Below are 13728 nucleotides of genomic sequence, written 5' to 3' on the forward strand. Positions count from 1 at the left end.
TTACAACATGACACTCTCCTATCAAAATGTAGCTGCCTTAAACAGAGAATGGCAGAAGTGAAATTATGCAACTTCTCAGGCTAGCTATGGAAGATCTTTATGGTACACCACATTTTCCAAACAGGCCACAATATATCCTATCCTACAGGCTCTTCTTAAAATGTGACAATTCTTTCATAGAGCTTTAACTGCCTCAACCAATAGAGTATGACACAAGTGATGTTATGTGATTTATGAGGCTAGATCATAAAAATTACATGCACTTTCACCTTGTTTTATAGGGCAAACTCTTGAAACTCAAGACACTATGCTTAGTGGCCTCATAGAGATATCATATGTAGGTATTCTGGCTGACCAACCTAAGGTCCAGTTGATAGCCAGAATCAAGTGCCTGACATGTGAGCACGTGAATCTTCAGATGATCCCAGCCTTCAGCCAGCAAACTTTCAAGCCACCCCATCTAAGGCTACGTCAATCAGAGATGAGCTGTTGTTGCCAAGCCCTGTCCAAGTTTTTACATATGTGTGAGCTAAATAAATTATTACTGTATCTCAAGCCAAGTTTGGAGTGGTTGTTACGTGGCAACAGCAACTGGAACGATTGCCAAAATATGGAAGCAAAAAAACAAGGCAGGTTTTTATAAAACATACAATTTATATATTCTTAAAAAGCAAATGAAAAAAGCAAAACTACATTGAGCTATAAATATATATATATGTGTATATATATAGCTCATATATATAGCTCTGTGTGTATGTATATATCTATCTATAGATATCTAGATATCAATATCGATATCTATAGATATATATACACATACACACACATATGTCACTTTCAATCTCTGCTAGTAGCCTGTATAGCTAGAAATATATAGTTTCATACATATCATTGGGAAAACTACATAAATTGCTGATGGATCTGTTCCAAAGTCTGGGAATTGTTTGGGGGATTTGAATCATACACTGTTGCAGGCTAGGATTGGGTTTCATTAACAGTAGTACATATCCCTCAAAAACTCAAGAGGCTTTTGGGGTGCCTGTGTGGCTCAGTGGGTTAAAGCCTCTGCCTTCAGCTCAGGTCATGATCCCAGAGTCCTGGGATCAAGCCCCACATTGGGGTTCTCTGCTCAGCAGAGAGCTTGCTTCCCCTTCTCTTGCCTGCCTCTCTGCCTACTTGTGACCTCTCTCTGTCAAATAAATAAAATCTTTTAAAAAAAGAAACTTATTAGGCTTTCAAGTATTCGCTAATTTGTTTAACTACAATACAAAGATCCTGTGTGAATACAGTTTTAAGCTTGATTTCTTTTGCTTACTGGCCCCTTGTGCTTTCATTTTTCTATCCCTTTAATGTTGCCAGGCAATCATATTTCACATTAAATACCTCACTTTGGTGACTTTCATATCTCTTTTCTCTTGGACCCCAAACTTCTCACCCACCCCCATATTTTCAGCTAACCTTGTTTAATGGTCATGAAATCACTGAAGGCATTAGAACATTTTCCAAGACTTCTCCCATCTCATCTACTTACTTCCCAGCACCCCATATTTGGCCATACTATTGTCAGGAATAAACTTTCCAGGATATTACCCCAAATGATCCCTCCATCTGTTAAATCTTATCCCCTCACTGACATAAAGCCATTGCTCCAGTAATTCTACTTTGTTATGAATTATTCCCCCCATCCAATTATTCCAAACAGCATACAGAATTGCTATTACTTCTCCCATCCTGGAGAAACTCTAATTCCTGTTGCTACTTTTTTTTTTTTTTTTTTTTTTTTTTGCTGCAAACACCTCCAAGCAGTTGTGTCTATACTCATTGTCCCCAATTTCTATTTTTCAACAGGTTCTTAACTCAACCACTCCAAAACAATCAAAAATACCCCTACTCTTCTCAAGATCAACAATAATATGAATAAGTTCAAGTCAAGTCTCATCTAATATTATGTTGTCTGCTAATGGTATCTACAACCATTGATCGTCTTCCTTTGACTCACTTTCATGTAGCTTCTGTAATGCCACACTATTCTATTTTTCCTTCTATCCCACCCACCCTTCTTAGCATTCTTTGCTAGTCTGTCCTTTTATCCTTGAATTCTTAATGTTAGAAGGCACTGTGGATCAGTCTTTTCTCTATCTATACCCATCTTTAATGATCTTATTCTGCCTCATGGTTTTATATAAGTATAGGCAATACTTACCAAATTAATATAATCTCTAGAACAGTACATGCTAAAACATCCAAATGCCTAATCAATATTATCATTTTGTCTAAAAAATATTTCAACTCAACGTTTTCAAAACTGAACTCCCCAATATCCCCAACAAACCTGAAGGAATTGCAGCTTTTCCCATCTCAGCTGATGGGAATACCATCTTTCCAGTTGTTTGAAGCCAAAATCTGTGAGGCAAAGTCACCCCAGAAACCTTTCTCTCTCATCTGATATCTAACCCTTAAACAAATCTTGCTTGCTCACATTTACCCTATATCTAGAGTCCAGCCACTTCTCACCATTGTTACCATTATGATGTAAGCTAATATCTTTCATCTGAATTAAGGGGCCACGGCCTCTTGCCCACTTCACTTTTTTTTTTTTTTAATTTAAACAACACAATGGCAGCTTGTCAAATCACATCCTTTGCTGAAACATTCCCGTGGCTGCCTCTTCTACCAGAAAAAATTACAAAATGCTTACAGTGACTGACAAGGACTTATAAGATGTGGCCCTGTTATCTCTCTATCCTCCTCTATTAATCACCCCCTTGCACAGACCTCTACAATAGCTTCTTTGATGTTCCTCAAGTAGGACCTTTGTTCTTAGCTTCCTCCTGTTTGCAGTACTCTTCCCTTAGATAACCACTTTCTCTTTCACGTCTTCCAATCTCGACTGAAATCATTTCTTATCTATGGTCCATTTAATAAACTTTCATATTCCTCTGAACTACTTCTGAATGACCTTTCCTCCATAACACTAATGTTCTAATATACTCTGTAATTTTTCTACAACTATTCTATCTCCACCTGCTAGAGTTGCTCATTGATATATCCCAAACACCTAAAAACAGTAGCTGGGATACAGCAATATATGAATTTACTGTCAACCAGGATTGGATGCCTGTAGGGAGAGATGACATCTCTTAACAAAGCAATATCGCTTTCAATCTCTGCTAGTGGCCTCTGCAACCAAGTCTATACCAAATTTATCTTTCATGGGACATTACCAAAAGCAGCAAGAAACACCCAACACACATTCTGAATGACTCCTATCATTTCTACTAAAATTATAGCTTTAACTGGTGAAGGATCTGCCTTGTAAGATAGACTGGAAGAGAGTCAGACCAAATGTCCTGTCTATAAAAGCAAAAATCTTTAGTTTTCTGGCCTGAAGTAGGTTAATTCTCATTCATGATGGCACAAAGTCAATGCCATATTTAAGATTTCCTTTACCCATAGCACTCGACTTCTGGGTACAAAATTCACATTTTAGTGTCAATGACAGAATAACAACAACATCAACAAATAAGTTTATTTGAATTTTATATAAAGAAATACAGGAGGCAGACAGACCAGAATTGGTACAACTGTTCCAAAAGATCAGTACAGGTGTAGACTCATTCTGTATTTCTGCTCCATCATCCTTAGTACCCAGATAATCATTTTCAAATTCTCCATAAAATCACCAGAGCTGTAAACTAAATGTCCACATTGTAGGCAGGGAAACAAAGAAATGCAGAGAGAGAAAGGTATTCTTAAATGTCCTACATGTACAAATACCACTTCCATCTTGCTGAGCTGCAAAAGAGGCTGAGATCATTTTTCAGCCAAGAATTCTAAAGGAAAAATGGATATTGGGTAGGGAAGTAGCAGTCTGTGACAGAACGTCATGTTTCACTGCAAAATAGTAATATCAGTTTATTTTTAGTTTAATTAAAAAGCTGTACATTCAAGTTTTTAGAAATTCCCTAGTAGAAAATTTTATTTTGGCTAGCCATTATTTTTCATTTCTTAAATAATATTCTTTAATTATGGTAAAAATGATAGGACATATGAATTTTTGGACCTTGTTACAATTCACTTTACCTCTCTTCAACAATCCACTGATTAAATCTACAAATTTTTGTCTCCCCGCAACACCCAACAGTATGAATTTCCTCTTCTAGCATATGGAAGAAGATGTGAATGAAAGCTTTCTCATGTTCATTACAGCATACAGTGGCCCCCACTCAAACAGGGTCAAATATTAATGAAAGATTTCTCAATATTCATTATACCCCTAAGTGTCCTCTTCTCATGCAAATTCTCTAAAATCATACTATTAATAATGATAGCTAATACTTGTGGTATACTATGTTCAAGGCACTGCTCTAAGAACTTTACATGAAATGTCTCACATAATACTTCCAAGAATCTTACAAGGAAAGTATTAGGCCTATCTTACAAACGATTAAGCCAAAGCAGAGGTTAATTATAAATGTCATGAAGGAAAGTAGCTGGTAGAGTCAAAATATTGTTGGAAAAGACATATTCTACAGCCAGAGGCCTCAATATATTTACTATATTAACAGAATTATTCTCTATTATTATAAGCTGAAGTTTAATAGGTTTCCAGTAATGATAAGTTTTTCTACATAGATTACATTAACAGTATCTTTCCCCCATTAGAATTCACTGATGCTGAACTTTATGAGGCAAATATGCTCCCATATTCACATTTTAGGAATTCTTTGATAATAATGGATTAGTGACCAGAGAAGGCTATCTTAATCATAAAGAATCAGGTAACTCATATATAAACTTGAGAGCTATGACTGAAATCTATCCCACATTCCTTATATTCAAAAGATTTCTCACTGATATGATTTCTCTGATGTTGAGTTAGTTGTGAACCACGAGTAAAGGCCTTCCCACATTCCTTACATTGATAGGGTTTCTCACCAGTATGAACTCTCTGATGTCGAGAAAGATGTGAGCTCTGAGTAAATGCTTTCCTGCATTCTTTGCATTCATAGGGCTTCTCACCAGTATGAATTCTCTGATGTAAAGTAAGTTGAGAGCCATGACTAAAGGCCTTCCCACATTCCTTGCATTCATAAGGCTTTTCTCCAGTGTGAATTCGCTGATGTTGAGTAAGTTGTGAACCACGAATAAAGGCCTTCCCACATTCCTTACACTGATATGGTTTCTCCCCTGTATGAATTCTCTGATGCTGTATAAGTAGTAAGCCACGGGCAAAGGCCTTCCCACATTCATTACATACATAGGGTTTCTCACCAGTATGAAGTCTCTGATGTTGAGAAAGATGAGAACTCTGAGTAAAGGCCATTCTACACTCTTTACATTCATACGGCTTCTCACCAGTATGAATTCTCTGATGTTGGGTAAGCTGTGAGCCACGAATGAAAGACTTCCCACATTCCTTACATTCATAAGGTTTCTCACCGGTGTGAATCCTCTCATGCTGAGTAAGTTCTGAGCCACGACTAAAAGTTTTCCCACATTCTTTACATTCATAGGGTTTTTCTCCAGTATGAATCCTTTGATGTCGAGTAAGGAGTGAACCACGATTAAAAGCCTTTCCACATTCCTTACACTGATAGGGTTTCTCACCAGTATGAATTCTCTGATGTTGAGTAAGTTGTGAGCCATGACTAAAGGTCTTTCCACATTCCTTACATTCATAAGGCTTCTCATTCGTATGAATTCTCTGGTGTTGAGTAAGTTGTGAACCACGGATAAAGGCTTTCCCACATTCTTCACATTTATAGGGCTTTTCACCAGTATGAATCCTCTGATGTTGCATAAGCAAAGAGCCACGAATAAAGGCCTTTCCACATTCCTTACATTCATATGGCTTTTCCCCATTGTGAATTTTCTGATGCTGAGAAAGCTGTGAGCCACAGATAAAAGCTTTCCCACATTCCTTACATTCATAAGGTTTTTCACCGGTGTGAATTCTCTTATGTAGAATAAGTTGTGAGAGCTGAGTAAAGACCTTTCTACATTCTTTACATTCATAGAGTTTCTCACCAGTATGAAGTCTCTGGTGCAGAGTAAGTTGTGAGTTCTGAGTAAAGGCCTTCCCACATTCTTTACATTCATAAGGTTTCTCACCAGTATGGACTTTTTGATGTCGGGTAAGTTGTGAGCTACGAATAAAGGCTTTCCCACATTCTTCACATTTATATGGTTTTTCACCAGTATGAATTCTATGATGTAAAATAAGTTGTGAGCTCTGAGTAAAGGCCTTCCCACATTCCTTGCATGCATAGGGTTTCTCACCAGTATGAAGTCTCTGATGAAGAATGAGCTGTGAATCACGACTAAAGGCCTTCCCACATTGCTTACATTCATAGGGTTTTTCACCAGTATGAATACTATGATGTTGAGTTAGGTGTGAGGCTCGTCTAAAGGCCTTCCCGCATTCTTTACATTTATAGGGTTTCTCAGTAGAATGACACCTAGTATGTTGAGATAAGTAAGCATGCTGATTGAAAATGGACATTTTTTCATATATGATCATCCCTTGCCTGAAATATTCCTCCTGGTTTTCTTGTTGTTTTTCCAATGTGCCTCTGACTTCCAAATAATCTCTGGAACTGGACTCCTCAAGATCACAGTTTTCAAGCCTGGCACTCATTTCCCATTGGGATAGTTCTGTTTCATAATTGTCATTTTTTGGAGATAAGTCTTTATTTGCACTCCTTGAAGGCAAGTCTGAAAGATAAGAGAACATCAAACATTTCTATTGTCATTTCAGGAGAACCCATAGTAGAAAAGACTATATGTGAAAATATCTATAGATGGTAACCAATTTATGATGGTTCAACCTATAAACTTTTGCTCTTATGATAGTATAAAGGCAACATATATTCAGTAGAAACTGTACTTCAGTTATGAATTTTGTTAATTTCCTGAGCTATCAATATACAGTACAATACTCTCATGATCCTGACCAGTCACAGTAAATTACAGCTCCCAGGAAGCCACATGACTGTGAGGTTAAACAGGTGATATACTTACAACTATTCTGCACCCACACAATCATTCTGCTTTTCAGTTTCAGTATAGTATAAAAAAATTACATGAGGTATTCAACACTTTGTCATAAAGTAATCTTTAAGTTAGATACTTTTGCTGAACTATAGACTATTTTAAGTGTTATGAGCATGTTTAAAGTAGGATAGGCTAAGCTATGATGTTTGGTAGGTGTATTCAACTTACAAAATTTTCACCTCACCATGGGATTATTGGGGCAGGAGTTATAAGCTGAGGATCTGGTATAGGAAACCAATACCCAAAAGAAATAACTGGCTTACATCAGTGCTTTTCAGATATTATTTACCATGACCTATACTAATATCTACTTACCTTTCATGTCAGAACCTGACCCATACAGTTTCATTAAACAATATCTAGGTTTCTAGGTAGATTATGAAGTTGTAGTAATCCAAAGAGAAAGGTACTGGTACAGACACATGTACAATAAAACAGAATAGAGACACCAGAAACAAACCTACACTTACATAGTCAATTAATCTATGACAAAGAACGTTAAGAATATACAATGGGGAAAAGACAGTCTCTTCATCAAATGGTGCTGGAACGACTGGACAGCTATACACAATAGAATGGACTGTCTTTCAACACCATACGTAAAAACAATCTCAAAATGGATTAAAGGGCTAAATAGGAGATCTGAATCCATAAAAATCCTAGAAGAGAACACACGCAGTAATTTTTCTGACATTGTCTACAGCAATATTTTTTTTTCAGGTATGTCTCCTAAGACAAGAGGAACAAAAAGGAAAAATAAACTATTGGGATAACATCGAAATAGCTTTCGCACAGCAAAGGAAACCATTAACAAAACAAAAAAGCAACCTATTGAATAGAAGATATTTGCAAATAATATACCCAAAAGAGGTTAATATCTGATATATATATATATAACTTATACAACTCTGAACCAAAAAGCAACCTGATTAAAAAATGGGCAGAAGACCCGAACAGACATTTTTTCCAATTAAGACATAAAGATGGCCAACAGACACATGAACAGATGCCCAATATCACTCGTCATCAAGAAAATGCAAACTAAAGCCACAATGAGCTATCATCATTTTGCACCTGTTAGGATGCTAAAAACAAAAGGACAAGAAATAACAAGTGTTGGTAAGGATGTAGAGGAAAAGGAACCTTCATGTACTGTTGACGGGTACGTAAATTGGGCAACCACTGTGGAAAACAATATGGAGGTTCCTCAAAAAAATAAAAATATAGAGTAGGTGAAGATGGCAGCAGAGTAGGACCACCCGTGGCTCACCCTGTTCTATGAATACAACTACACAACTATCAAATCATCTTAAGTACCCCAGAAATCGATCTGAAGATGTGTACTCCATATCTAAAAGTAGGTAAGAGGCCACATCAAAGAAGTTAGGAAGTCTGGAGATGCAGCTTGGGAGAGAAACTGATCAAGTCTGCTATGGTAGGAAGGGAGTTGCAGACATGGAGAAGGGTAAGAGACAGACTAGTACACTGGGAAGCACACGGGGAAAATGAATCTCCATAGCAATTGGCTTGGAAAGTGAAAGAACCCAAATTTTGAAAGTTCATGCAACCAGTGGGGATTAACGCCCGGAGTTTAAAAGGTCAGTGTGTGAGGCTCTGAGAGAGCTTGGAGGACATGGGGCTGCTCTTGGAGAAAAGGCAGGTCAAACAGCCCACGGGCATACAGTGTGGAAATAGTGATTTGAAGAGTACCTGGGGCACAGAGTGGAGAGGTCAGTTAAGAGGCAGCAATCACAGAGAGACCCCTCAAGGAACAAAGGAATTAGCAGGTGCCATTTCACTCCCCCATCCCTCAGCATAAACACAGAGCCACCTGTGGGAACCAACACAGTAACAACACTACCTACTCTACTTGCTTTCAACAAGCCCCAGCTCCACCAGGCTACAGTGGAACCACCCTTCCCAGTAACACTTGGCAGGTCCCCTACCCCAGAATACTGGATCAAACCCCCCACTAACACTGTGTCTCCTTATCTAGGAGTTTAGTGAGGCCTCAGTTCCAGTGGCAATGGTGACAGGTCTCATTTCACAAGCAGACCAGAGCACACCTAGTTAAAATGCATACCACTGAGGCCAGGGACCAAACATTGGTCATAACAGACAAAGAAAGGCTTTGCAGATGACTAGCCTGAAGGATAAAGCAGCCAGGACATGTCAGCATAACACACATAGCACACATTGGAGAAACTCCCTAAAGCACCAGGCCCTAGGAAACACGGACACTACACTGCATGACACAGAAGAAATTCTTTTTTATAAGGCCGCTACCCTCAAGAAAAGGAGATTACCTGAATTTTTTTAATACAGAGAAAGAGGAATAGAGTACTTAGACAAAATGAGAAAACAGGAATTTGTCCTAAATGAAGGAACAGGACAAGGTCATGGCCAGAGATCTAAACAAAACAGATATAACATGCCTGATGGAGAATTTAAAGTAATGATCGTAAGGATGCTCACTAGACTTGGCAAAAGAGTGGAAAACACCAGTGAGACCATTAACAGAGATAAGGAATAACGTAATAGGAAGGGCTCAAGAAATTAAATGAGAAACACATTTGGAGGAGTGAACAGCAGGCTGGATGAAGCAGAGGAACAACTTAACCTATAAGACAGAGTAATGGAAAGTAATCAAGCTGAATAAAAGAGATAAAAAAGAATTACACAAAATATATATATATTTAAATACACATTTAATATATTTGTACATATAAATATATATCTATATAAAAGATATATATCTATATAACATAGAGATTATATATAAGTATATATAAAAACAGATCAATTACATACACACACACATAAAACAGATCAATAAAGCTGGTTCTTGGAAAAGAGCAACAAAATTGGCCAGACTTATAAAAAAAAGAGAGAGAAGGAATACAAAGAAATACAATTACAAATGAGAGAGGAGAAATAACAATAAATACCATATAAAATTAACAGAATATTATGAAAAACTATACGCTAACAAACTAGACAACCTAGAAGAAATGGATAAATTCCTACAAACATACAAATTAACACATAACCTACCAAACATATAAGCTATCACAACTGAAACTGGAAACAATAACCAAAAAATCCCCAACAAACAAGTCCAGAACCAAATGGCTTCACAAGCCATTTCTACCAAACACTAAAAGAAGAGTTAATACCTATTCTTCGCAAACTATTTCAAAATCAGAAGAGGAAGGAAAACTTACAAGTTCATTCTATAAGGCCTGATATTAAAATCGGGTAAAGACATCACACAAAAAAGAGAACTTCGAGTCAATATATCTTATGAACACAGATGCAAAAACCCTCAAGAAAATACTAGCAAACTGAATCCAACAATACATTAAAAATACCATTCACCAAGACCATGTGGGATTTATTTTTGGGTTGCCAGGGTAGTTCAGTTTTGCAAAACAATCAACATGATACATCACACCAGGAGGAGAAAGAATAAGAACCTTATGATCATTTCAATAGATGGAGAAAAAGCATTTGACAAGTACAACATCCATTCATAAAGTAGGTTTACAGGGAACATACATCAACTTAATAAAGGCCATATATGAAAAACCTACAGCTAACATCATCCTTAATGGAGAAAAACTAAGAGCCTTTCCCCTAATGTCAGGAACAAGACAAGGATGTCTACTTTCACCACTTTCATTCAACATAGACTAAAAGTCCTAGCCACAGTAATCAGACAACAAAAAGAAACAAATTGCATCCAAATCAGTATGGAAGAAGTAAAACTTTCATTATTTGCAGATGACATGATACTATATATAGAAAATCTGGGGTGCCTGGGTGGCTCAGTGGGTTAAAACCTCTGCCTTCGGCTCAGGTCATAATCCCAGGGTCCTGGGATCAAGCCCTGCATCAGGCTCTCAGTCAGTAGGGAGTCTGCTTCCTCCACTGTCTCTGCCTGCCTCTCTCTGCCTACTTGTGATCTCTGTCAAATAAATAAATAAAATCTTTAAAAAAGAACAAACCCAAAAGACTTCACCAAAAAAACTGATAGAACTGATAAACCAATGCAGTAATGATGCAATACACAAAATCAATCTATAGAAATCTGTTGTATTTCATACACCAATAATGAAGCAACAGAAAGAAAAATTAAGGAAACAATCCCATTTACAACCACACCAAAAATAAGATATCTAGGAATAAACCTAAGCAAAGAGGTCAAATGCCTGTACTCTGAAAAGTATAAAATACTGATGAAAGAAACTGAAGATGACACAAAGAAATGGAAAAACATTCTGTCCTCATGGATTGGAAAAATAAACAGTTAAAAAGTATATAATACCCAAAGCAATCTATACTTTTAATGTAATTCCCGTCAAAATACCAACAGCATTTTTTACAGAGCTAGAACAGATAATCCTAAAATTTGTATGGAACCACAAAAGATCTCAAATAGCCAAAGCAACCCTGAAAAAGAAAAGCAAAGCTGAAGGCATCACAATTCCAGACTTCAAAATCTATTAAAAAGCTACAGTAATCAAAACAGATACACAGACAATAAAAGAACACAAAATCCATAAATCAACCCATAATTACATGGTCAATGAATCTCTAACAGAGCAGGAAAGGATATCTAATAGGAAAAAGTCTCTTCAACAGAGTTTTGGGAAAACTGGACAGCAATATGCAAAAGAGTGAATACACAAAAATAAATTCAAATGTACTAAAAATCTAAATGTGAGACCTGAAACCATAAAAATCCTAGAAAAGAGCACAGGCAGTAATTTCTCTAACATCAGCCATAGCAACTTTTTTCTAAATGGGTCCCCTGTGGCAAGAGAAACAAAAACAAAAATAAACTATTGGGACCTCATCAAAATACAAACCTTCTGCACAGCAAAGGAATCAATCAACAAAACTAAAAGGCAACCTTTGGAATGGAAGAAGGTATTTGCAAATGACATATCCAATAAAAGGTTAGTATCCAAAATATATACAGAACTATACACTTTAATAGTCAAAAATAAATAATCCAAGTAAAAAATGGGCAGAAGACATGAACAAACATTTCTCTAAAAACACATAGATGGCCAAGAGACACAGGAAGAGGTGCTTATCATCACTTATCTTTAGGGAAATGCAAACCAAAACTACAATATCACCACACACTTGTTGGAATGGCTAAAATCAACAACACAAGAAACAACAGGTGTTGGTGATGAGAAGAAAAAAGAACTCTCATGCACTGTTGGTGAGAATGCAAACTGGTATAGCCACTGTGGAAAACAGTATGGAGGTTCCTCAAAAAATTAAAAAAAAAAAGAACCACCTTATGACCCAGGAATTGCACCACTGGGTGTTTACCCGAAGAATACAAAAACACTAACTCAAAGGGATACATGCATCCCAATGTTTATAGCAGCATTGCTTATAATAGTCAAGATATGGAAGCAGCCTATATGTCCTTTGATAAGTGAATGAATAAAGATATATAAATATATATATATATATATATATATATATATATATAGAGAGAGAGAGAGAGAGAGAGAGAGAGAGAGAAATATTATCCAGCCATGAAAAAGAATGAAACCTTGCTTTTTGCAATGACATGGATGGAGCTAGAGAGTATAATGCTACGTGAAATAAGTCAGGGAAAGACAAACACCATATGATTTCGCTCATGTGGGATTTAAGAAACAAAACAAATGAGGAAAGGGGAAAAAGGGAGAGAAACAGACAAACCAAGAAATAACTATAGAAAACTGATGGTTACCAGAGGGGAAGTTGGTGGGGTTACTGGATGAAATAGGTGATGGGGATTAAGGAGTGTGTTTACTGAGATGAGCACCAGTTGATTAAAACAAAAATTTTTTAAATAATTAAAATAAAAATACCATACGGACCAATAATTTCAAAGGAAATGAAAACAGTAATTTGAAAAGATACATGCACCCCATGTTTATTTCAGCACTATTTACAACAGCCAAGATATGAAAGCAACCCAGTGCCCAACAACAGATGAATGGATAAGGAAGATGTCATATATATATGTAATGGAATATCATACAACCAAAGGGATGTGACTGTGGCATTTGCAACAACCTCAATGGACCTAGGGATTACTATACTAAGTGAGATACGTCAGAGTGAGGAAGACAAACAACATGATTTCAGGGGTGCCTGGGTGGCTCGGTTGGTTAAGTGACTGCCTTTAGCTCAAGATGCTGGAGTCCCATGATCAAGTCCCATGCTGGGCCCCCTGCTCAGTAGGGAGTCTGCTTCTCCCTCTGATCCTCCCTTTCCCGCGCTCTCTCTCTCTTTCTCTCTCAAATAAATCAAATCTTAAAAATAAAACCATATGATTTCAGTAAGTGGAATCTACAAAAAATTAATAAACAAACAAAAAGCAGATCAGACCTACATATAAAGAGAACAGACTGATGGTTGCAGAGGTGAGGGACATGGAGGGTTGGGCAAAGTGGATGAAGCTGAATGAAAGATACAGGCTTCCTGTTAATGGAATGAATGTCATGTGACTAAAAAGCACAACATAAGGAATACAGTTAATGATACTGTAACAGTGATGCATCAGGACAAATGGTAGTTCCACTTGTGAATATAGCATAATGTATAAAGTTGTCATATTAGTATGTTGTACACCTGAAACTAATGCAACATTTGTGT

The 13728-nt window shown here is 36.9% G+C and overlaps 1 protein-coding gene across 6 annotated transcripts in view; it reads right to left on the reverse strand.

Annotated features, from left to right (window-relative positions):
- Positions 1–3515: 3515 nt before the first annotated feature.
- LOC101688321 (zinc finger protein 420) overlaps positions 3516–13728 on the reverse strand; it is a 95428-nt gene continuing 85215 nt past the window's right edge. For 5 of the 6 annotated variants that reach the window (XM_004764987.3, XM_004764985.3, XM_004764986.3 and 2 more), the window contains one exon: positions 3516–6717. In XM_004764987.3, the coding sequence (XP_004765044.1) occupies positions 4787–6640 (1854 nt within the window). In that variant the 5' untranslated portion in view covers positions 6641–6717 and the 3' untranslated portion in view covers positions 3516–4786. The remainder of the gene's footprint in view (positions 6718–13728) is intronic. The other variant, XM_045076529.1, reaches the window with a different exon arrangement.

Source organism: Mustela putorius, unplaced genomic scaffold, assembly GCF_011764305.1.
Source record: "Mustela putorius furo isolate JIRA1106 unplaced genomic scaffold, ASM1176430v1.1 tig00000174_pilon_pilon_pilon, whole genome shotgun sequence".
Lineage (NCBI taxonomy): Eukaryota > Metazoa > Chordata > Mammalia > Carnivora > Mustelidae > Mustela > Mustela putorius.